Source organism: Amphibalanus amphitrite, unplaced genomic scaffold, assembly GCF_019059575.1.
Source record: "Amphibalanus amphitrite isolate SeventyFive unplaced genomic scaffold, NRLGWU_Aamphi_draft 000925F_arrow, whole genome shotgun sequence".
NCBI lineage: Eukaryota > Metazoa > Arthropoda > Thecostraca > Balanomorpha > Balanidae > Amphibalanus > Amphibalanus amphitrite.
Genome location: NW_024882419.1, coordinates 68,917 through 95,306, shown reverse-complemented (window position 1 = coordinate 95,306; position 26,390 = coordinate 68,917). Strand labels below are relative to the sequence as shown.

Here is a 26,390-nt window from a genome sequence, read left to right as displayed (position 1 = left end):
GGCAAGGGCGAGTTCAACGTACCCAATTTTCTTGCTAATTTATTCAGTCCCTTGTAAACGCGAAGTTTCATGTCGATCTCCTTTGTGTCATACAGTCGTTATACGCTGTGCGTGATGCGTAGCTGCGTGTGCGTTTCAGTGCGTTGGGCGCGCCATTCACGCTTTGGCCGATTCGTTTTCCCGGGGTCGGGGATGTGCCTCCCTTTTCCTACTCTCTCACTCCGCTAAAAGGTCTACTCAGCGTGTCCCACAGCGCTCCGGGAGCCGTGCCATGCGCGACGGACTGGCACCGGCGCTGCTTGCGTCATGCAGCAGACGCGCCAGAGCGTACCCTGATGGGCGGTGCGTGGCTGCTCTAGTGCCGGGCGGCTCTGGGGCGGGTCCCGCACCGGTGGGGAACTCCTTGTGACGGTGGTAATAAGGCCCGGGGAGCTCTGAGCCTTAGAGCCGCTGAAATCAGCCGTGAGTGTGCTGTTCGGATAAGACGGGCTCGTGTTTGGTCGTTGTGGTGCCGTTATTAAGCCTGAAGACTCTTGCCTGGCCGGCAGCCGGAGTGAGATCCTGTAGGGCCTTTATCCAATATCACACGGAGCTCTCGAGTCGGCCGGGCGCCATGCAGATTTTCCGTCGGGACTCGGCAATGTGGAATTGGGACTCGTGGAATTACGAGCATGAAACGCGCCGGCTGCAGGAATTTCAGTTCAATAACGGCTCGGGTCACCGTTTTAATACCGCTACATCTTGCGGCAACCAATATACGGCTTACTAGAACTTGGGGTAGAGCATTTCGGATACCATGTGGCAGCCGCTCGTTATTTCGGAGCTGTTTGAGGCAGCACTCGCTGGTCAGACGGTGGCGTTACCGGCGCCTTTGCCAAACCGGTGGTGGGTGGTGGGCTCGTGACTTTACTGATGCCGGCGCGCGCCAGCCCGTGAGTTTGGCAAAGACACAGAATGACCTCCTGCCCTTATCGGACCTCAACCAATGCAGGTGTTTTTTCTTCCTTGTTTTTCCTCCTGCAGCTCCCCAGAAGCATTATTCGTTGGCTTCGTTGCGCAGTTTTTGTATTCCGTCTCGCGAGTTTGCCCGCTTATCTCGGAATCCCAATGGTGTCTGGTCTCGGTTGGCACATCACTCGCTTATCCCGCTGGCTGTGACGCCCAACGTGCCTAGCGCGCACCAGTGACCGCCGTGTTCAATCTGCCCGGCCTGCCGAAGTTCCCTACATTCCGCTGTGCCCCACCTGTAGGAGCAGTCAGTGTGCACTGGAATCAGGCGGTTAGTGTTGATCGTCCTACCGCCCGCCGCGGCCACCGACCGACCGTGTTTGCCTGGCGAAATGAGATGAGCCGGTGTTGAGCAAGGGGACTGAGGTTACGGGGACTACCGGACATTGTCAATGTGCGAACCAGTGGGTATTTTAGGCACCACAATATCTCTTTAGCCTTTCGCGGTGTTTGGAGGAAACCGCCCGTGAGCCTGATTCAGCAACATAGTCCCGTCGCGATCTCAACGGCAGGTGTCAGCTTCGAACGATTATCGGTTTGGTCCGTTAGGAATGAGGACGATCATTTACTATTCATTTACTAGGCTACAGTGGGATCTGGTAGTGATGAATGGTTTGCCTCTAGGGTAGCATTGAGATGCATGTAGTTCTATATGTCATAATGAAAGGGTTTGCGGAATTCATTGTCTGACGTGATTACTTCGCAGAGAGTTTGACATTCTTATTATGGTTATTGTCAAACTTTCTGCATGCGGGCCTGATGTGGCACTAATGTCTAACGGCCCTTCCCTCCCACGCGGTCTTCTCCTTGATTCATTTACCTTGGTTGAGTCCATTTTTTTATTAGTTCATGAATGTGGCTTGTTGTTATTCTTGCGGAACTTGAGGCATACTGGCAACTAGCCAGCTCAGCTCGGACTCTAGCCGCAGAATCCAGACTTCAAAATGCTGCTGCGGAACTCGATAATTGGCTTACCCGACTGACAACTCGATGTAAAGTTTGTTCCGGTCTAATCGGACTAAATCGATGATATTCACTGAGTTTATTGGCAGCACTGTCTGGCATAGATCCAGGGCCGCGGCTCTCACGACCTTTTCTGAAATTGTCTGAATCGGCTTTGCTGTACAATGTCAGCTGTCCAATTTTCTAACTGCCAGAAAGAAGCATTGCGAGCACCTTTAAACTTCCTTAACTTTGCTGAATGTTATTGCGGCCTCACGGTCAGAGAACAAACAAGCTACCGATCTCAATTTCTGTCGCGTGCCATTCCAATTTTCTGGACATGACGGCGGCGGATGGGTCTTGAAAACAGTGAAATGTTGTGATCGATGGAAGTCAAGCAGCGGGCTGCGCTAGCCTCTCTGATCTGTCCGGTTCCCCGCGTTGATTGTTTCACAAGCCACTGCTTCCGTCGTCCGACCTTCTCTGTCCGTGGTCGGATATTCGTGGCCAAATATAGAGCCTGCTCCGGCCGACCCTGTCTCGCCAGACTGATTGGCGTCGCTCTGTGCCCTGAATGGCGGTGCTAATGTGTATGTGTTCACCACTCTCACATACGCCGGGCTGGGAGGTGAGAGGCCACGCGGCAGAGGGTGAGATCTCACACCGCCAAAACGGCAGTTGAACACACTCTCACACTGCCCGCTAGCCCTTAGGAATATTAATTTTGTCCGGTTCTGTACCTGAATGAGATTTCAGTTTGCACGTGTGTTATCATCCTGCACATCAACAACAGGCTGCTGTTTTGAGCTCAAGCCCAGCCCAGTGGCGCTGGCTACACGGCGAACAGTTATCGCTTTTTGCGTTTGTCTGGATCGGCAATTTCCGTCTTTTATTGAGTTGTGAGAAATCAGCGAGCCGAACGAGACAGCGATAAGATAAAATCAAATCGAAAGGAGACTAAGAATTCATCAAAGCGGAAACGCGAAAAGTCTTTCTTGTTAAGTGGTGAAAGGGTTGCGCTTTTCAATTCGTTCCATTCAATACTTTAAATGAAGCAAGCTGGGAAGCAAAACAGTGGCAATATACCTACCACTAATGCCTCTGAATTTCCTAATACACGGCCGTGTATATAGACTGGATGTACAGTCCACAGCAGAAGTAATGTGGGGTTTCAGTCATGGGTATGTTCTGATTCTGAAGCTTAGGGACGATTAGCCAGACTACAATGAAACTTTGAATGTAGCTTATATGTATCGCCACCCTTGCAGCTGCAGCTTTAGCTATTGACATCTTCTTTTCGATCACTCCGCATTAAACAATCGCCAGTTAAAGCCAACCGTTGAGATTGGTAAAACCCTACATTACTTTAGCGGTGGGCTGTACTTTCGAAAATACAGATACAGATACAGACACTAGAAATATATATATATATATATATATATATATATATATATATATATATATATATATATATATATATATATATATATATATATATATATATATATATGTCGTTAAACAGCACCGCAGTTTTGGCTTTAGATAGTTTTCTGTTAAGTTTTTGTATCTTGTTGAAAGTTTTCTTGATTGAATCAGGAACTGTATTTCAGTTCCTGAACTGTAATACAGTTCAGGATTAGGAACTGTAGGAACTGTACTTTCAACAAGATACAAAAACTTAACAGAAAACTATCTAAAGCCAAAACTGCGGTGCTGTTTAACGACATATGCCTCAAAGAAAATATCCTGCCCAAATACTCTGATATATATATATATATATATATATATATATATATATATATATATATATATATATATATATATATATATATATATATATATATATATATATATATATAACAAGAAAAGGTAATGGATTTGTCCGCAGTGTGGTTCATTTAGACCTCGTTTTTTTTCCCCGACTCGCTGTTATATTTCCGTCTTCACGAGACTCATCTTTTGGCTCGGGTGGTGTGAGGGTGGCCATTCTTACGCGGGCGATACCGAGGGAGGATTTCCGCTGCCCAGCTCGCGTTTCAGCCGTGCCATCATTCCAGTAAATGCCGGATGCATATGCGACCTCTCCGTTCGCTTCTTGTGAGGTTTAATAACATCTTGTGCGCCATTTGCGCCTTCTTAGAAAACACTAAAGTAGCTCAAAAATGTTGACTTCTGCAACCCAGTTGTTGGGGTCATTTATGTAGGGACTCTTCAAACTGATAAGCATCATGAATTGAATTAATTACCACTACAAACATATTGATAGTTAGATCCAGTGTATCGCATCCAGCCAAACTGAACTGCCCTCTCTTTCCCTAATACGTGCCTCATAAGCCACCCTCCAGGACCCCGGTGGCCAGTGTGTTATTTGACGAACGGCGGCGCGGTATGAGGCCAACAGACGCGCTTTTCATCACAGCGGGTCGTTACAGTTGTTTTTCGCGGCCGGCCGTCACGCCGTCCATCATTGGGCGTTTATGATCCACGGTTAAACAGAAAATGTGCGCCGGCCCTCCAATATTGCGTTCAGCGCCCAGCTGAGCCTCGTGAGGCGTGTAAAAACAATGATGCTGAAAGGCGTCCTAATATATGGTTTTATGGTGATGCTTTGATGTGGCCGCATGTCCAGTGCAGGGTTAATAGTTGTAGTCATTTGGGTATTTGCGAAGATTTAACCCGCGCCCCACTGGGGTCTGCGTATAACACGCCCTACTGGGGGGGGGGGGGGCTATTCATAGCCCCCCCTCCTAACTCCGAAACTACTGGGCCGATCGTCAAAATTCAAACGGCGTCTGATAGCCCCGGAAAAACTGTCGAGCGAAACCTAATTTCATTGACCTCGAGGTCACCGATGACGTCACAGGTCAGGTCAAAGTAAAAATTATTAGCATTTTGGCTTCTTCACGTTTTGGGCTCTGGCCGCCGTCTTACAAGTCAGATCAGGCTCATTTTCGGTTCACACACTCGTGAGCAGATGCTCTAGATACTCTGAGGGTACCAAACTTGTACTTTGATTTTCAGGTCAAGGTCAGGTCATCACAGGTCACGAAAATATTATATCATCCGTCGGTCACGTGACACATGTTTTATGGTCCATTTAGGCCAAACATTTCGAATTTGATGTCGACTGTGTCATTCGAGGTAATTTTGAATCAAATTGAGCTTAGGTCAGGTCACTTTCAGGTCAAAAAAGGTCAAATTTTGAAGGTTAAATTTTTCAACAAAAAAGGTGTCTATTGGATGCAGTTTGAGCTCAGAAACACGATGGGGCTATTTATATTGGCGTACGATGTCAAATTCGTGCTGAAAAATTGATTTGAAAAATTAATAATTGTTAATTTTTTGCAATAATGCGTATAACTTGGCCATTTTTGAAGATATTTAGCTAAAACTTGCTAGAGTTAGTCATAATAATGCGTTCTATCACATATATTCCGGATTTTTCGAAAAGTACAAAAAAATGAAAAAATGTAAAAATATAAATTTTTGATTTAATTATATAAAATTTTCGAAATTTTCAAAATTTCGAAAATCCGAGATAGCAGTTTGATAGCGCAGTCTATTATGAGTCCTCTCATATAAAGAAATTGGATCTAGCTTAAAAACTGAGCTCTTGGGAGCGATTGCCGTGGTTCAATGTTTTGCGTCGAAATCGGCCGAACATGACGTCACTCTGACGTCATTTCCGGCCGACCTATGGTAGGTACGAAGTTCAAATTTTGACACAAGATGTCAAATTAATGCAACCGAAGGTACTGAAAGTTTGGCGTCGATACGTCAAGCGGTTTAGAAGTTATTGCAGAAAAACGGGAGGGGGGCTATAAATAGCCCCCCCCAGTGGGGCGTGGGTTAACGAATAGCATAACTCATATATTGCAATGTAATAATGCTCGTACATGCCTACAATAACACGAGCCTTCAGGTGGCACAAATAATCTTCGTCACGCCGCCTCATAGTGTGCAGTTTTACAGTGATACAAATAGTGTCATGCCGAAGCGTGTATGTACGCCGATCACATTGCCTTTTTCGTAGTTGCCAATACCGATAGAATCCGAGTGTGGTGGGAATGGGTTATTCGTAGCTTCATTTGCCTCTCGTTATTAATCGCAGTCGAACGCTTCTGGCTGGATCCGCCGACGCACGGCGCCGCTTATCTAGTTATGCGTATGACGGAACTGCGTTGTTGCGTTACACAGGTGGCGGCCGCCATCAGTTCTGACAATCCGAGTGTGAACCAATGGCCACGGAATCTGCCTTGCATACTGCTGTATAAACCGTCAAATTTAGCGAGCGCCTTGGTAGGGAGTCTACTGCAGGAGTCTGGAATCTCTGAGGGGGCAACAATCCTCCCCCCTGCCTCCCAAGAGTGTCTAGCACGGGTCACGGCTCATCCAGCCCACAAATATAAATAATCCAGTCTCGCTCTCGGCTGGAGTGATAGCACGAGTCGCGGCTCACCCGGCCTGGGGATGGCACGGGTCGCGTTTAATCCCGCCTTCTTTCGGCCTGGGGATGGCACGGGTCGCGGCTCACCCGGCCTGGGGATGGCGCGGGTCGCGTTTCAGCCCCGGTTGTGGGTCGCGGCCGGGATGTGACACGGGTCGGGCCTCGTGACGTCACCTCTCGCCGGCCACCACCTATTCCCCGTCGGCTGCCCGCTGATTACACGGCGGCCTGATACAGACGGGATCCGGCGTAGTGCAACGTCTCCGACAAAATTCCCGGCAGAGGACGCGTCGCCTCATTATTAGTTTCGTTTCATTGGTGGACTTTTTGCTTTTGGATACAAGTGTGTCAGCTATGGTTGAATTGGTCTATACTGCCGCACACGCGCGCTTCGTTAGAGGCAATGCTGAAATAATAACACACTTTTTTCGTTGTACTGAGCTTGGTGAGGTGATAGTAACGGAAATGCGGCTAGTGATCCTCGAGTGCAGTCAGTTCTAGGAAACCCGCTCATCAAGAGCTGGCGCCGCGCAGGTCGCTGACGTCTCGACCCCTCGGTGTAAACCCTTCTGAACCGGATACGGATCTGTGACGGGCGGAGCCAATGGTCGGAGCCGATGGTCGGAGCCGATGGTCGTCGAAGCCGCCGAGGTCGGTCCGTCGGCGGCGCTGACAGGGGAGGGTTGGCGGCCTCTCAGGTTACGCGCTCCGTGCCGTCCGCTCGTCATTACGCGCTCCGTGCCGTTCGCTCGTCATTACGCGCTCGGTCCCGTCCGCTCGGTCAACCCTCCCACCGTCAAGCGTCTGTGAGTGCTGGCGGTAGCGGCGGTTCCACTCTGCACATTTAGTCAGGCTGAGATATAGGCGAGGCCGTCAGAGGTGCGGAGAGATGAGTGGTCTCAGCTCGTCCGAGTTATCCACAGGAGTGGTGATATACCAATGCAATATGTTTCTGAAGAAAACCAGTGTTGCCCGGATAGCATAAGACACGCTCTCATTCTTTTCTCTATGAGCAGTCTTTCACCGTGATTGCTGGATCGGAGTCACACCTCGGACTGCCTTGTGACGTGGTCGTGTAAGCGCACAGCGTGCCGCTGACAGGAATGTCTCATATGTTCGTCTGTTGACGCCTGGCTAGTGGCTGTAGCTGGTTTGCCGGGAATTGTGTGCTGGCCGGCACGTGCCCACCGCGTGGCACTGTCGCACATCCATCAGCTACCCAGCAGGGTGTGCCGACTGCCGACCCGTCACACAACGGAGGTGCCTGTCTAATTGTCCCACTTCTATTGTCACGATGGTGCCCAGTTGTCAGTGTTTTTATGTCTGATAGGCAACTCCATTTTCGATGGATACCTGGCTTGCGGCTATGCGTAACACCATGACTTTCTCTCCATCCCTCTCATCATCAACCAAAGATCGTCAGCTGCCTGTCCGTGTCCCTTGAGTTGGCCATTGCTAACGCTGCTCTATAATGGGTTCTTACGTGTGTTCTGCCATGTCCTGAAGTGTCCGTGCAACAGGCTCTCGGTGCATCTATGTCCCCCGTCACCCCGTGTCCTAAGATGCATGTCCGGCTGTCTCCCGTCCCGCAGTGTCCTGAGGTATGTATCCGACGGCCTCCCGTCCCGCCGTGTGCCAAAGGCGCGTGTCCGGCGGCCGCTGACGCTCTGCCCCGCCCCATCCACAGGTGTGTCTCTCCGGCGAGTGCACGGGCTCCATCTGTCTGAAGCACGGCCTCAAGGAGTGTTTCCTGACGTCCGATGTGATCGAGGACCGCGGCAAGCTATGCGAGGTGGCCTGTCAGCGGGGCGACAACACCAGCACTTGTCGCAGTAGCAGTGAGCTCGGTCTCGGCGGCGGACAGGGCATCTACATGACGGCCGGCGCCGCCTGCGACAACTTCCAGGTGAGGGAGAGGGAGATAGGGAGGGGAAGGGAGAGAGAGAGAGAGAGAGAGAGAGAGAGAGAGAGAGAGAGAGAGAGAGAGAGAGAGAGAGAGAGAGAGAGAGAGAGAGAGAGAGAGAGAGAGAGAGAGACAGACAGAGAGAGAGACAGAGACAGAGACAGAGACAGAGACAGAGACAGAGACAGAGACAGAGATGAAAGGAGGAGAGAGAGCTGATGAATGTTTGCTGGCTCGGATAATAAAAACGAACTCCACTCTTGCTCAAGTGTTTTCCAGTTAAAGAAAAACAGTTTTGCTCTGTCATTTTTTGGTGTCATTTAGGTTTGAGCTGCTCAAACTTTCACAATTTCCACTTTTATTAAAGGGACTATCCCACCTTCTAAAATGTTGTTAAAACCAGTTAAATTGTGCCCGACTTTATAGATTGGATGACCAGGAACACGGTTCTGGCCTTTATTTTTCATTAAACATCTTAGGCTTCCCATATTCCAAACACAAACTTTCAAATATGTGACGTCACAGCCCAAAATTACCTCCTTCCCCAGGCCACATTACTGTCAGAAAGCTGATTCTTTTTACTCTGTAGGCACCACAACAAAGTTCAGACCAAGTTTTAAGCGATTTTTCAACGAACAAACCCATTTAAATCAGAATGACTAAACGAGGTGACGTCACACTAACGGTCGCTCCATGTTGAAGATAGGGCCTTGTACAAGGCCCATTTTCAAATAAAGGGAACGAATTTCTTCAACACCAAAAGGCTGCGGGGGTTGCAACCTAGATAGATAGTGGTTTCTGAACCTCGCCGCAAACTTGGCTATCTGAACTCAAACCCCATGTTAAAGGTGGGATAGTCCCTTTAATTTGATCGGGGGCTGTTAGGATTATGCTGTCATTGCAGCTCATGCACTGAAGTGACATCTAACTGTATAATTTTTTATGTCCTGAGTTGTGAACTGTGCTGTTCTGCCCACATTTACCTTTCCTCCGCCTGCTACCCGCAAGGGAACCCATCGATCAATGAAGCGGCGTGATTTTATCAACTTTGTTGTGTCTGCGGGGGCGTTTTTATCAATTACAGACGCGTTAGGGCGGTAGCGTAAAGGCTTTTACCGGTAAATGGGTCTATTTGTCGTGCTGCCATCTTGCGATGGAGCTGTTACCAAAAAATGTGCTCCTAATATGCAGCCATCGTTCCTAGAACCCAAACATCATCATCGTATGCCCAACTCCGTGGCAGGCTAACGAAGAACGAGAGTGAGCCAGGTCGGTTACCGACTGAAAATGCGCGAGTCGTGAATGTTTGGGAAAATAGCTGACGGATATTCGTCATTTATTGATAGACGGATATTCTAAAATAACTTAATAAGTGAAAATAAGTGTAGAATGTTTATGCGTTGATGTTCCACTCAGTTCTGGCGCCCTCAAATCACAAAGATCATCATTATAGGGCATACTCCGGTTTAAACTGCGGTAAAACAAAAATATGCTGCGTGCAGTTGTTGTATATTCCCATACCTGCTACATTGTATGATTAAATCGAGACATCCAGGCATTTAAACGGCACGTGCACTGTACCACACTTTTCAAAGTTTAATGCAATGCTTTAAAGGTAGTGTGCCAGCTTTCTTGGACCGTATGGAGTTAATCAGCCCCCGTTCACGAGCTTCAGAATTCCTTTACCGTGACGTCATCACGGCGCATGAATTTTCCTTCACCCATAGAAATGCATGCAAAGCATGGTGTGTTTCAGGCGGGCTAAGGAGAAATCTAAGGCCTACATGTGTTCAAAAGACGTACCAATAAGCCAATGGATTCGTCTAATTACGATAAATGGGGTTGAAATAGAAAAAATCGGCCTATATTTGACTAAAATGGGCCTATCAAATGGTCCTTGCAACTCATAATGAAGGATTTCCTCTGCGTTAAAAAAAATGTTTCTTGTGATTTTTATCAGCTACAGGGGAAATCCTTCATAATTGCTACCAGATTACTACCATATTCCCTCGCATTTCTGTTGCAGGGTTACCGCTGCTAGGGAAATTTCCCTTTTCTATGGAAATCAGCGAAGATCTAGGGATATATGGATTTCACACGAAATCTAGGGAAATGCCATAAACCTGAAAAATTGTTTTGTTTTAACAATCGAAATCATTGTTGTCATGAATTATTCTTCCGCATGTCATATCAAATAAATATGAGAACATTTTTCACATAATTCAGCTTTGATGCTCTCGTTTTAAAGATATAAAGGGAATTACATATGTAGGTATGCATGTATAATTATAACTCTTGCTATTATTTCAAAACAAACTGCTTCTGCTATGTAACATTTCGGGAGCGGCTAATTTTTTACATCAAAGTTTTTGTTTTGGCGCGATTTTTACCATGTCTAGCGCATATGACTTCCTTACGGTGAAACTGACGGTGCAAAATAATCCATCGACCCGTCTCTTACGCCAGCACTACCGCTACCCATACGGTAGTTTCCCGCGTCCCGCAACACACTACAATTTGCGATATACTACGCAATTATATTATACCACAAATAGTAATTTGCTATATGCCAGCAATTTCATTAGAATCTCTTACGTTAACGTCACATAATGCAGCAGAGTTGGCCTGCGCTACGCTACGTTACGCACTACGTTACGCTACGTTTGCTTTTTTGGGCAAAACTACGATACCGAATTACGATACGTTTTATATTGCTACGTTACTGAATTACGGTATTTGTTAATTAACGCAGCAAATTATTTTATCGTACTACGTTATGCAATATGTCATCATCCACTACCCAGTCGAAACGGTTAGTCTCTACAGCATTTTAGGCGCAATTTCAAAAAGTTAAAGACCAAATTCAAAACGTTCACGTGCATTTTGAATGTAAACTTTTTGAATTTGGTCTTTAAATTTTTGAAATTGCGCCTAAAAAGGTGTAGTAAGCCAAATACTGCGCACAATGATCGCCGGCTTTGCAGCATCGTCGGTGCGGCGGTGCCTACGCGCTACTCGCTAGATGCGCTGGACTTCCGACAGGGGACCCAGTGGGAAATCCTCGGTGTCGGTCCGGCCGGAAGAAAGACTCAGTGGTATTCATATAGCAGGCATCTCACATCCGTGTAAGCGGCCGGAGGTCTGGTGACGATATGAGTAAACTGAAAAAAAATATGTACCTTATACAAATACAGCTGACCTGTAATTGCTACGGAATCCATTTCGTAGTTCCTACGTTATTCTATTATTTTCCGTACTACGCTTTCGAAACATCCCAATTACGCTACGGAACGGTACTGACAGCTACGGGTTACCGAAAACTTCAAAATAACGTAACGTAGGCCAACTCTGTAATGCAGTTAATTGCTGTTTTGGGACGCAGCTACTATAACACGAAATGAGGAAAGTACATACGTCAAATTCCATGAAAATAACCGCATCTAGGGAAATGATTTTTAAAATAGGGAAATTTTCGTGAGAATCTGGGGAAACCAGCGAGACGCCAGCGGTAACGCTGTTCTGTTGCGCATTGCCTCACAAATCAGAGTTTTGTGAAGTTTATATTAATTTAATTGTCATATTTCGACTGATTTAGGCGATTTTCAATTATTTCAACGCAGCATGGATCAGATAGCTCTCATAGTTTGCTGAAGAATGTGGCTTTTGCTTGGTTATTTTCAAGTTATCTGTGATTTGGTGCGCCGTGATCGTAGCATTATACAAATTACCTATATCAACTTTAAAAATTGAATCAACTTTTGAAGTGAAGTTCACATGAAAAATCAAAAGTTCAAGCATAATAATTGTTTAAACATAATGATGCAACATGTGTCTCCCAGATGGAACTTATATTTCAATTAAAAACTGAAAATGGAAAACAGAAGATGGATCTGCGGAGTTACTGAGATCACAAGGTGCTCTTGATTGTTGGTAATTGAAGATGTTGAGAGAACTTGTGAATCTGCATACCAGTCCTGACTTGCTTGATTGTTTAAAACTATTTTAATTCTCATAATTGTGTAATGTGTAGTGACTGTGCACACTGCGCAGCACATGTGCGCAGAAATGTGCAGGTGGCTGGTAGGTGGGTTAAACTTCGGAGATGCGAATTTGGATGTCAGTTATAAAATCAATGGTTATGCCTTGTAGAGTAAGCTCTGCTGTTTTTTTTTGTAATTGTCTTTTTTATAATTGTAACCTACAATGCTGTTAGTTTCATTTTTATTTAAATGCTCGACCAGAATTTGCACTTGTTCATGCATGAATGGCTAAGTTTGGGGTGTTTATTCAACCCTGACTGCTCAAGTTTTTTCAAAGGCACATGACACAGCACGGCTAGATTAGCTGGTACCTACCTGTTGACTATTTTTGTTTTTGGTGGTGATGTGTTTGCTGTTTGTCTTTTGCAAGGTGGTCAATGAAATAAAATAATGCATTATTTTGGAATGTTTCCTTGACAGAAGCCAGGAGCCGGATTGATGTGTGCTGGTGAATGAGATGGTTCAAAAGCATTATCTGATGTTTTTCAATGTGCATAAGCCATAACATCCCTTTCATACGCTGAAGTTTTAATAGCTTCTCAGTCTCTGTCATTTTCCTGAAATATTGGTGTACAGTAGATAAGAGATATCAGTACCTTCTCAGAGGTACCTGCCTTCTGCTGGATGAATATTTAATTGGTTGGACGAAATGGACAGGTAGCCTTATGATAATGTAATGTGAAATCTTATTTCTATAAAACTTTGAAAATGAAGTTCTAATTATTCATATGTGCATACATTTTTGATGACTAACAAAGTTTTCCACAAGAGTAGAAAATGTGGGAAAGTCTATCAAATAACACATTCTGAAGGCTCAATGCTGACAGAGTGCTGCCTCAAAAAATAACTGACTTGCTGGGTTACGAATATCTCTTTATTTTAATTTTCAAATGTAATGTACAATACATTGCAGTGAAATAACAAAATAGTGCAGTAAAATAGTATTGGCGACGATCAAACAACACGTGCGCCATTGATGTCTGCAAAAATTGCTACCAGATTGCTACCAAATCCGTGACGTCACCACGGCGCCTTTATTTCCCTAGTGAACCAACCTGAGTAATAAAGTAATCTTGGAGTTAATGGCCCAGATAAGGAGAACCGGATTTTTAGAACTTATCCATACCTTCAAAACTCATGGAAACGTCTTAAATTCTTCAAATTTTGAGTACCCCAGTGCGAAATTCGCCCCGACGGGTTGTCGGTCGTACCCCAACCACATTTCACACCACTATGAACAATAAATGCACACACTGAAATCGCTATTACCGATATGCTCATCCAATCAAGTTTCGATAAACCCGTTCATCATCATCTCCTGCGGTTTCGAACACGCCTGTTAGGTGGCTTCTGATGCTCGTCGAGGTCGGAATTTCCAAATACGCGTGGTGCGTCGGGCCGCGCGCTCTGACTTCGGCCAAGAAAAATGCGTCAGCTGATCATTGTCATTTCTGCCACTTGCGTGTGGTGAAATGGGGTCATAACTTATAAGACGGCTTTTTCATATCAATTATTTTACATAAAATCATATTTCAAACCATAAATAATGTTCGACAGCCAAATAAAAGAAACAATACCAATACGGGCTTACAGTTTAAGGCTCGACATTGTGTTGTCTACGATTAGACAGCTGATAACTCATTCCCGTACGTCGTATGGTCGTAACACTATAATGACCTTTGCTTATTGTCACAAGTGCGCCGCATTCGCGATTGTTGCCCGACGCCTGTTTGCAGGTGAGCCCACTACAGTTGTTATACATATCTAAAAACCGAAAAACTTTTAGGCGAAAAAGGCACTATTCCAGGCCCATTTTTGATTTTTTTTTGCGATATAAGGTAAAAACAGAAGCTTCTTATCCTAGGAAAAATAAAATGGGAAATCTTTCAAAGGTGGCACACTACCTTTAATATTACAAGCCGTGTGGTTCAAGGGGTGTGGTTAAACACGTTGAACCACACGGCTGCTGACGTCACTGTCATATAGTTGTGAGCTTTTTGGCAGGTATGGGAAACACCTTCCAGCCCTAAGGCCGGGAATTCACGCGACTCTACAGCCTGCCACAGTGGTCCCGTCCACAAAATTATAGTCGTTAGTCGGACTTTTGCATGTCATTTATTTCGCGCTAATGGGAAGGATCCTCATTTCAATCATCAATCTTTGGGACAGCCATGGGCTCATCAATTCAAAAGTAAATTAGTCTTTTACAGCTAGCAGTTTTAATATTTGAAAATTGGTCTTTTGTGGTGGCCCAAGTTAAATGTTCGATGAATGCTTTGCAGATCGTGACAGGCATATCTTTTCCTGGATTAATTTCTTCTTTATCAATATACTCGTGCGAAGCTTATGTGTATTTGAACTGATCACGTTGTGCTAATGAAGCGAATTTGAGAAGGCCACGTCGACTTTCATCTCACGATGAGCGGCAGCTTGGTTGCATCGTGTTTTTGGGTTCTCTAAACGAGCGAAAAGCTTCGGATCAGCCGCTGGTAACTGCGCAGTGGTTTAAAATGCGAATATGCTTGATTGCGAATGCGAATATGCTTGATTGCGAATGCGAATATGCTTGGCTTTCATGCTTCCTGGCAGGGTTCTTAACTACATAATTCACGTACCTACTACCTATGCTTATACATTAAAAAATGGACATCAAACTTGATAACAATCATGCAGTCGTATGCTTACCATTAGGATGAATATTGTTCACTAAATGCTGGCTCGTAAATATCTCAGCAGACTCGGATAATGTAATAAGCGTTCCGTGACAGTTGGCCGGGGTGGCATTGTTATTAGTTTCAGCTGGCTCGCTGTTACAAGGCTCTAATGATTAAATCGATAACCATTTCCAACATTGGCTTCTTTGCTAACAGCTCTATTATCAAAGTTTGATGTGTTTTAGTACCCCTGTCCTTATCAGTGGCGCTGTATGATTGATACCGCTGTTTTGAACCAGTGCTGAAATTCAGATGAGTGCTCCCGCAAAATTCCCTTTCCTAACCCGTCTGGCCATTCCTTGTCCAGTTGTGTCCTATTCAGCCTATCCTTGCCATGCTTTACCCTACCCTTGACTTCCTTCTCCTGCCCTGGCCTACTCTGCTCTCTCCTGCCCTTTTTGTCGTGCCCTGACCTGCCCTGACCTGTCCTGTCCTGTCCCTCTTGTCCCTCCATGACATACCCTTCCCTGATCTGACCTACCCTGACCTGCCGTGACCTGAACTAACCCTGCGTGCCATCTGTGTCGGCAGGGCTATTGTGACGTGTTCCTCAAGTGTCGCCGGGTGGACGCAGAAGGCCCGCTGGTGCAGCTGAAGAACCTGCTGTTCTCGGAACAGACGCTGATGACCATCGTAGAGTGGGTGACGGTGAGTGACGTCATCCCCCCCCCCACCTCCCGGGCCTCTGACAGGGACAGATCCTACCAGATGGGTGGGTGTAGTGATTGCGTGTGCTGCTCGGCAGCTACATGGGTTTTTCCTAGTGCATAGCTATGCGTCTGTAGGTGCGTGTAATGTGTTGCCGTCCCGCACTCATGCCGTCTGTGTACGCCTTTTGGTCTGTGTCACCTGTTGGTCTGTATACGCCTGTTGGTCTGTATACGCCTGTTGGTCTGTGTCACCTGTTGCCTCTCCACGCGAACAGCATCTGTTGTCAATCTGGACATGCTGTCTGTCGTCGGTCTGCCGTCCGGCTCCCCGGGGAATGTCACTGCGCTGGTCAGCAATGGGCCTCGGCCTGGCTGCCCGGGGCCTCGGACTGGCCGCCGCCGGCGCCCCCCGGGTAGTAATAATCGCACGGGCGGAACCAGTGCCGAGCCGCCGCCGCCGCGCTGATTGATGAAGCGAATTGCCAGCCGACGGCTCACTGAAAAATCTACGGCGGCAATCTGGTGCGCGGCACGGCCGGCACGCCACGGCCGCACGTTGTTTATGGCTGGAGGTTTACCGAGAGTGGCGCCGGACCGAGCGGGTTACGTGCCACGCGAGCAGCGGCCGCCGCCGGCGCACAAATGTAATGATTCGGTGGATGGATTGGCTGCGTTGGGTTAAGCTTCTCGGTTGGATTCGCAGAATCGAAGCAGGGCTATATGACTTGTTCGTTGAGTGTTTTTTTTCGGCTTGGACGTAATTTAGGTGCTCATCCATCCACACCGCCTCGTGGTGTTTATTCATGGTTTCAGTTCATTTATTGGTTGGTTGTACCGCAGTTTGTGCAGTTGCCCTGACAACGGAAGTCGTCTTCGGACTGCCCTTTGTACCATTTCCCGCCAAATTGTGCGGCGTGATGCTCAAGTTACCCAGTAGCCTCGGAACCGATTGCCTATTCCGCCGAGCACAATTTGGAAACATTTTGTCGAGCTTGGCTTGGTAACGTATTCCGTCGAGGTCACCCTATTCCGTTGTGCCCGGCTCAGTTATTTTTACCGTCTCGCACCACTGGCGTCATCCACTGCTGCCCTTCGCCCCCCTGGCGAGCGGCGCCTGCCCCACATGTCGGTGCTGCCCTGTCGGACAGCTGGAGCGCCTTGTCGGCTGGAGCTGCCTTTGGTCGGTCCGACGCACCGTGTGCGCTGACGAGTGTTATTGCAGCTCTCCGGATGACGGCTGCGCCGCGCCACTGTTGTCTCAACACTCCAGCCGTCGACCTAAGTGGAATTTGAGCGGCGCTCGGAGTACGGTGATCGCCGTTTTGCGCTGGTTCACTCCTGAACTTGGAATACGTGACTCACTTGTGGGTGTGATTTTATAAACGTTTGCGGCAAGGACGCTGGCCCCGTGAAAAATGTAATATTGATTTTCTGTTAGCTATGTACGGGTATGCGTCACCCATCATTTCCATCGACATTGAATTTTTTTAAGCCGGTCTGTATACAGCATGTTTTATTATTAGTGACTGTCGTACTCAAACAGGGTACACTGCTGTTGCTATTTATGCGTTTCGACGAGCTACATAATTATAGCGAGTCCTAACTTTGTCATACTTCACCCTATTTCCGTCACCAGAACTTCAGTTTGACTACTCTCAGTGCTGCTTAGTTTTGATATTGGATCGACGCGCGACACGAGAATGCAGCGCCTAGGACGTGTTCGACACTGTTTGTATCGGATTTGTGGTATTTTCCTCTACGTGGATTTGCTTAACGGGCCTTCAACTGGAGTGGCACTTTGCAAGGCGGCGTAAAGTTGTAAATGCGCAGTGTCGAGACCTCGGCACCTGCGTTTGTTGAGCTCTGTTTGTATTTCTGTGTAGCTAGCCAGTGGTGCGGTTACGAACAAAACAAGCGTCCTGGCGAGCTCAGTGTGCTGACCGAACCGACCACGTAAGGTAAAACGCGTTTATTCTTTCGTTAGTAGCTGTTTTCGTACAATGTGATACTGTCATTGATGCATGCAATATGTGTAGACAAGCAATTACATTCCGTTGGCGCATTGTCCTGTAAAATATTCGCATGGATACTCGCTTGCTCTATGGCCGCCGTCGGTGAGCCGAACTGGCTCGAGAAGATCAGACTATGACAAACTGGTTTGAGGAGGATTATAATGTTTCCAACTGGTTTGTAGTTACCTGTGGCAGAGCGCTAGTTTCCGCACCGTCCTTAAGCGCCGGATCACCTTACACAGGCCGCTGGGGAGTACTCACAGCTCTCCGCCGAACTCAGCTGTGCAATTTCAGGCTAAAGTCTTGTGACAAACTATTCTTCTATGGATAACAAGTATTGCAATAGTTTGCTCAAGTTGTGTAGTTATCGGGATAGTTTAAACATCCTCATAACATTTCGCTGAAGACATTTGTCTGAGAGTTTCGTGAAGTACGTCAAGATGCACATTGTTTCAAGTCCTTCCGGACGTTTCAAAGAAGTCATTTCGTCCCTATTTTACCAGATCAGAGCCTCCCGCTCCCCTCGGCTGCGTTCGCCATTGAAGCGACCCGGCTGCGTTTGTCCGAGCTCTGATTGATGTTCCGGTTGTCCGGCGGCCGTCAGAGGAGGCGGTATATTGTGCGGGGTTTCCGCGCTGTTGGTCCGTCCGCAGCCGTTTGTTGTGCTCCATCTGTCAGAATCTGTCTCCGGGCCCGGTTAAGCGCATCCGGCGCTGTGGGATGACCGCTGCGGGCTCCGGCTGAATGTGTACCACAGGCCATACCCGGGTGTCTTCGAGGCCTCGTCAGCAGTCAGCCGCCGATGACCATATCGTGACCATAGTGTAATAAATAACTATGTAATAATAACTATCGATTCTATGTCAATCAAAGGACCGATCAAAATGGGTTATGTTTTAGAGACGTTGTCAAAATACCCTACACTTTTTAGGAGCCGGTGGTGTTATGATGTCCTCTGTTTTTTGAATATTTTCATACCGGTTCTGTCACATTGCATTCAGTGAGCGACCATACATGCAATAAAAACAGTGGGTTCTCGAGAGTAACGTTACGGAATAGAGTGAATGCTGATACGATGTTCAGCATGTTGGAGCGCAGTTAGATCGAGTAGGACTTTCATCGGGCTGTGGCACATCGATGTCCTCTGATTTTAATTATTTTCACGCATTTTATAAGAAAATGCGATTATTTTCTTACATTCAATGCAATAAAAAACATGGGTTCTCGATTCTATGTCAATCAAAGGACCGATCAAAATGGGTTATGTTTTAGAGACGTTGTCAAAATACCCTACACTTTTTAAGAGCCGGTGGTGTTATGATGTCCTCTGTTTTTGAATATTTTCATACCGGTTCTGTCAAATTGCAATCAGTAAGCGACCATACATGCAATAAAAACAGTGGGTTCTCGAGAATAACGTTACGGAATAGAGTGAATGCTGATACGATGTTCAGCATGTTGGAGCGCAGTTAGATCGAGTAGGACTTTCATCGGGCTGTGGCACATCGATGTCCTCTGATTTTAAATATTTTCACGCATTTTATAAGAAAATGCGATTATTTTCTTTCATTCAATGCAATAAAAAACATGGGTTCTCGATTCTATGTCAATCAAAGGACCGATCAAAATGGGTTATGTTTTAGAGACGTTGTCAAAATACCCTACACTTTTTAGGAGCCGGTGGTGTTATGATGTCCTCTGTTTTTGAATATTTTCATACCGGTTCTGTCACAGTGCATTCAGTAAGCGACCATACATGCAATAAGAACAGTGGGTTCTCGAGAGTAACGTTACGGAATAGAGTGAATGCTGATACGATGTTCAGCATGTTGGAGCGCAGTTAGATCGAGTAGGACTTTCATCGGGCTGTGGCACATCGATGTCCTCTGATTTTAAATATGTTCACGCATTTTATAAGAAAATGCGATTATTTTCTTTCATTCAATGCAATAAAAAACATGGGTTCTCGATTCTATGTCAATCAAAGGACCGATCAAAATGGGTTATGTTTTAGAGCCGTTGTCAAAATACCCTACACTTTTTAGGAGCCGGTGGTGTTATGATGTTCTCTGTTTTTGAATATTTTCATACCGGTACTGTCACATTGCATTCAGTAAGCGACCATACATGCAATAAAAACAGTGGGTTCTCGAGAGTAACGTTACGGAATAGAGTGAATGCTGATACGATGTTCAGCATGTTGGAGCGCAGTTAGATCGAGTAGGACTTTCATCGGGCTGTGGCACATCGATGTCCTCTGATTTTAAATATTTTCACGCATTTTATAAGAAAATGCGATTATTTTCTTTCATTCAATGCAATAAAAAACATGGGTTCTCGATTCTATGTCAATCAAAGGACCGATCAAAATGGGTTATGTTTTAGAGACGTTGTCAAAATACCCTACACTTTTTAGGAGCCGGTGGTGTTATGATGTCCTCTGTTTTTGAATATTTTCATACCGGTTCTGTCACATTGCATTCAGTGAGCGACCATACATGCAATAAAAACAGTGGGTTCTCGAGAGTAACGTTACGGAATAGAGTGAATGCTGATACGATGTTCAGCATGTTGGAGCGCAGTTAGATCGAGTAGGACTTTCATCGGGCTGTGGCACATCGATGTCCTCTGATTTTAATTATTTTCACGCATTTTATAAGAAAATGCGATTATTTTCTTACATTCAATGCAATAAAAAACATGGGTTCTCGATTCTATGTCAATCAAAGGACCGATCAAAATGGGTTATGTTTTAGAGACGTTGTCAAAATACCCTACACTTTTTAAGAGCCGGTGGTGTTATGATGTCCTCTGTTTTTGAATATTTTCATACCGGTTCTGTCACATTGCATTCAGTAAGCGACCATACATGCAATAAAAACAGTGGGTTCTCGAGAGTAACGTTACGGAATAGAGTGAATGCTGATACGATGTTCAGCATGTTGGAGCGCAGTTAGATCGAGTAGGACTTTCATCGGGCTGTGGCACATCGATGTCCTCTGATTTTAAATATTTTCACGCATTTTATAAGAAAATGCGATTATTTTCTTTCATTCAATGCAATAAAAAACATGGGTTCTCGATTCTATGTCAATCAAAGGACCGATCAAAATGGGTTATGTTTTAGAGACGTTGTCAAAATACCCTACACTTTTTAGGAGCCGGTGGTGTTATGATGTCCTCTGTTTTTGAATATTTTCATACCGGTTCTGTCACATTGCATTCAGTGAGCGACCATACATGCAATAAAAACAGTGGGTTCTCGAGAGTAACGTTACGGAATAGAGTGAATGCTGATACGATGTTCAGCATGTTGGAGCGCAGTTAGATCGAGTAGGACTTTCATCGGGCTGTGGCACATCGATGTCCTCTGATTTTAATTATTTTCACGCATTTTATAAGAAAATGCGATTATTTTCTTACATTCAATGCAATAAAAAACATGGGTTCTCGATTCTATGTCAATCAAAGGACCGATCAAAATGGGTTATGTTTTAGAGACGTTGTCAAAATACCCTACACTTTTTAAGAGCCGGTGGTGTTATGATGTCCTCTGTTTTTGAATATTTTCATACCGGTTCTGTCACATTGCATTCAGTAAGCGACCATACATGCAATAAAAACAGTGGGTTCTCGAGAGTAACGTTACGGAATAGAGTGAATGCTGATACGATGTTCAGCATGTTGGAGCGCAGTTAGATCGAGTAGGACTTTCATCGGGCTGTGGCACATCGATGTCCTCTGATTTTGTGTGTACGTACCAAGGAATTCTGTAAGATACTGGGATTATTTACCTTCATTTAGTGGAATAAAAAAACGTGGGTTTTCATGTCTAAGTCAATTAAAAAATCCATCATGACGGGGCATGAAAGACGATGATGGCCTTGCGATGATGTAGGCTGAGGATAGCGTTCAATGATTTAGGAAGTGACGTTTTATGACGTTTTATTACGTCATACTGCAGCGTGAGTAGCTACATAGCCCACTCCCAGCTGAAGAAAAGTTGTTACATGAGTTTGCATTATAAATTGGTGAAGTGTCTTCACTTGTTATTTATTACACTATGTCGTGACGATTGTCCCCGCCGTCCGTCCGGGCTGACCCCGGAGATAGCCGGAGGGGTCGGCCGCCCTGCCGCCGGGTCAGTCTGCGGCCCAGCTGCCGGCTCGGCGCGGCCCTAACCTCGTCACGGACCGGGCTGCTGTCAGCCAACACTGGCTATCGGCGAGACGTCTGACGGCGGATGGTCGCCCCGACCGACCCATTCCGGTTATATAGAGACGGCGGCAGGCTTTGACGTTTTCTTTATCTTTTCTTTTTTTTGTTTTGTTTTTTACTCGGGTGTCAGCGTGTACTCGTAACATGAGTCTGCAATTTCTCAGTGTTAATCAATGGATTGTTGTTGGCGCTATTTGTGTCTGTGTCTACTTGTCTGGTGATGTCACTCGATAGCAATTCTGCCGTTGGGCACTGCAATAAAACTGCATACAGTGTGCAGCACTGCACTGTGTACTCGTATGTCGAACTGAGTGACGTCCTTTGTGCCGTGTATTATTACCCTTGTATCTACTTGAGTTATTATTGTGTGACATTGTCCGTGTGACTAATCTGACCGTACTGGTATCGCCTATTTTCCCTCTAACCCGGTCACCCCTGACGGTACCACTGGTGGACCGTGACTGTGTACCCCCTCTGACGTGACACCGCTGTGTCTGACAGCACTACTGGTGGGCAGTGTCTGTGTACTGTACCCTCTCTGACCTGACCCGACCCGACCTGACCAGACACCCCTGTGTCCGACAGCGCTACGTGTTGGCCGTGCCTATGTACCCTCTCTGACATGACTTGAACCGACCTGACCTGACACCCCTGTGTCTGACAGCACTACTGGTGGGCCGTGTCTGTGTATCCTCTGACCTGACACCAGTGTCTGTGTAGCCACTCTGACCTCAGCCCTGTGTTTGACAGCACTACTGGTGGACCGTGACTGCATGTGCCCTCTCTGACCTGACACCCCTGTGTCTGACTAGTGGTCAGTGTCTGTGTCTGTGTACCCCCTCTGACCTGACGCCCCTGTGTCTGACAGCACTACTGGTGGGCCGTGCTGCTGATGGCCGTGGCCTTTGTCGTGGTGATGGCGCTCTTCATCCGGTGTTGCGCCGTACACACACCCTCGTCCAACCCCAAACGGGCGCCGGCCAGAAAGTTCACAGACACGCTCAAGCATCCAATGGATACGCTCAAGCGACAGCACGTAAGTGGGGCTCTTCACATAGGGGAGGTACCGCAGGCCGTCAGCCGTCGAGCGCGCTGCTGTTCCTTGGTAACGCAGGGTCGTAGACGCGAGGTGGTAACAGGCTAGGGCCTTTAAACCGCCTGTGAATTTCCGTAATGGCCAAATGTAATATCGCCAGGCCGTGAAGTGTGCAGTTCCGCGGGTTTTAGTGCTTTAGATTTTGTCAAGTGGTAGTATTTGCTGAAAGTGCTGATTTTGGATGCTACTACATGCCAGTTTCGGTAGAAGTCAGGTACTATTACGTAGACAGATATGGTGGTTTGAAAACGTGACGTCAAATGTCAGGACATTTGTAATAGCGCTAACACGAAATGACACCCAAATCGATCCTGCTGGGAAATCAGCGGATGAAATAGGGCTATTATTATTTCAAAGATCTCACCTTACATTAATCCCAAACAGGTGCCAATGGAGAAAGGGCGTGTGCTTTGAGTGCGGATACGCCGGGCGTTATTTTTAGCTGGCGGAAACCAGAAACACACAGTCATTCTGACTGCAGTTATTTGCTAGCCTTGAGCGTTACCTGGTGGCATTGTATGCTGTAGGTATAGTCCTTAGGAGCGTCCGGTCGGAGACTCGTGATTCTATAGGACGACCCACCAGCCGCGACTGCAAGAATGGCAGTGCGTGCTGTTTTGCCACCCAATTGTACAAGACCAAACATTGGCATTTTCTAATGATTACCTCGGTTGTTCCAGTCGAATGGCCTTCTTGGTCACGAGTGTTTATTTTTCCTCGAAGGGTGATTCGAGTCCTAGGTTGCAATTCCGTTCGCTTGTTTGACTTTAGCGACTCCATACGAAAAGGTAAAGAAGCGACAAACAACCGTTACATAAACCCAAGGACTTTTGCAGGCTTTTCACTGGGATTCTTTAGGTTGGTGACTTTTGCTTTTGGTAGCCAAACGCGCTTTAATTGGAATGTGTGTGCGACCACAAATGCAAACCGTACCGGGCGCTCGACAATAACGAGTATTTAGCGATATTATGCCTGCCCCAGGGAGGACGCGGTGCTTTTACCTGGACCGCGCTCGGCGGTGCCGCAGTGCGCTCAGGCAGCCGCTCGGTCGCTCGTTTGGTGCACGACCCGCCTACTCGACGACCTGTATTTAGAAGCCGACTGCCGGCATCTGGTGTGGCCGGAAACCAGCGGCCGTCCCGGGCTGGTCACCAGTCGTTACAGGCCCCCGCCGGCCCGTAACTTTTCATAGCTGACACGGGCCAATTTGTGCGCCTCTCTGGGTGACTCGCCGGCCGTCTCGGCGGAGACAGTCCATCTTGTCGTGAGGCCCGTGCGGAAGACGACCTGCAGGGTCAGAGGGCTCGGTGTCGAGCGCTGTCGTCTGCTGCTGCGACGCGCGGTGACGGGGGTCGGAGCAGTAGTTTAAGCACGGCTGTTGACAGTGCAGGGATGTGAGCTGGGAACAGACCCGCCTCAGGCGCGGTCCGGGCTGTATTTCTCCCGAAACCCCGACGGCGTCAGTCGGTGACGGAGCGACTGTGCCGCGGCGGAACGGTGGCTATTTGCCCCCGGGTCGACGACGAAATACCGTCCGCCGATTGTGGGAAATTGCTCCGCGCCTGCCGCTGATGGCTCTGCAGCAGCCATCAGACCAACGACTCTGTAGAAGGGATAGACTTACCTTTTTTCTTTCTGATCAGACGTGCGCTGAGACCGCTGCGAAAATGTGATTACGTTTTTTATCATTATACTTTGAGCCAAAAATGTACGCACTGCTTACCCATGCTGTCTCTGGCATTGCAAAATAAAATGGCGCACGATTTCATCAGCAATGCGGCGATGAGTACTCGGAAAGCGTTCTGGCTTGGTATGTCACCAACTCGCTTGGCGATGTGAACGGGAACGAACTCTTCCAGGACCCTGCGCTCATCTCTTCTTTCTGATATAGCTATCAAAGCACTCTACCCACGGCATCTGTGGCTGTGACAGATATCTACTGTCGGCACCCGTTACTCTCACAAATTTCTACCGTCAGAACCTGTGGCTCTCACAGATCTCTACCCTCGGTACCTGGGGCTCCCACTGCTCTACCGTCGGCACCTGTGACTCTCACACTATCACCGCCTTCTGCCCGCGGCACCCGTGCGCTCAATGCTCTGTGCCGGCCTGATTGGATTGGTCGCCTGAAGAAGTGGGCCGTGCCGTCCGGCTGGATTCCATTACCAGTGGGACAGATGTAGCCAGCGGTGGCCGCTCCCCGGCGGTCCTTCTCTCCGTCCGCGGGTGACCATCTCTCCTAGTCTCCACGTCTCTTTCTGTGACTATGTCTCTTTGAGCCCATGTGAAGTGTTCAGTCCATCTCTCTCGTCCTATGAGAGATGGACTGAACACTCCGTGAGTTTCCTCAGCTGCTCCGTGAGTTGCCTCAGTTTCCTCTCTACTCCGTGAGTTGCATCAGCAGCCCTCTGCGTCTGTGGGTCTGATTCCTCCTTCCCTGTCCGATCATACGGTCATAGTTGGGCCGCGGCTGATGCCCCTCCGCCGTCTTATTACCAGCGGCATTCGATGCGCGCATATTACGTCGGCTGTGCGTATTCTGGTCGGTGGCGGTGCGTATTCTGGTCGCCGGATCGTTGCCCATTGATGGCCGGCACTTGATTCGATTGCGTCGCACGCGCTCGGCGGAGGATTAACACACGGGGGGGGGGGGGCGGTCTGAGCTGACCGGCGTCGTTATGAGAGCCGGCCGGCCGGCGCAGACAGCGGCCACACAGCAGATCGGCCGTAATGATCCGGCCTGATTGCGGAGCTGTCTGAGGAGGGCGGCGCTGGCTCGGCGCGATCGTGCGGAACAGCCCCCAGAGAGGCGGCGACGGGCGGCCAGCGCCGAGTTTTGGAGCGAGATAACTTCTACACTCCGTCTGGGGCGGCTCGTTCAGACTCGGCGTTCCGCGCGAGACGGTCGGTGGAGAGGACTAGAGCGACTAGTGACCAGCGATAGACGGTCTCGGGCGGCAGTATCGAAATAGTATGTGACGTATTTGATTAACATCCCATCATCGTTTTATCAATTACCAGGTTGGACTAGTCGTTTTTAGAAGAAGTTAGTGTCAAGTTTGTAACCGTTTCAGAACTCTTCTTTGCATGAAATTCGGACGCCATACGTACTGTTGATGGACAGTCTGTCTTAAAAGTACCGCGCAAAGTGGCGGTGGATCCATCAAGCCTGACCGAGAAAGGGTTTGCTTTAATTTGAAAATCACCGACCAATTGACCTAGGGAATGGACGAGGATGTCAGTTGCTTCGGTGACCCAAATTTAGCAGGTCCTTCCTCAGTCAGGCTCGATGGATCCACCGTCACTTTGCGCGGTACTTTTAAGACAGACTGGACATAGTCCTCCAGGTCCTAAATCGAT

At 47.4% G+C, this 26,390-nt stretch overlaps 1 protein-coding gene across 1 annotated transcript in view; it reads left to right on the top strand.

Annotated features, from left to right (window-relative positions):
- The window catches only part of LOC122368128 (disintegrin and metalloproteinase domain-containing protein 10-like), a 73,843-nt gene that overhangs the window by 44,007 nt on the left and 3,446 nt on the right, over positions 1-26,390 (top strand). The window contains exons 10-12 of the mRNA XM_043341795.1: positions 8,085-8,303; positions 15,586-15,702; positions 22,803-22,970. Coding sequence (XP_043197730.1) covers positions 8,085-8,303; positions 15,586-15,702; positions 22,803-22,970 — 504 coding nt within the window. The remainder of the gene's footprint in view (positions 1-8,084; positions 8,304-15,585; positions 15,703-22,802; positions 22,971-26,390) is intronic.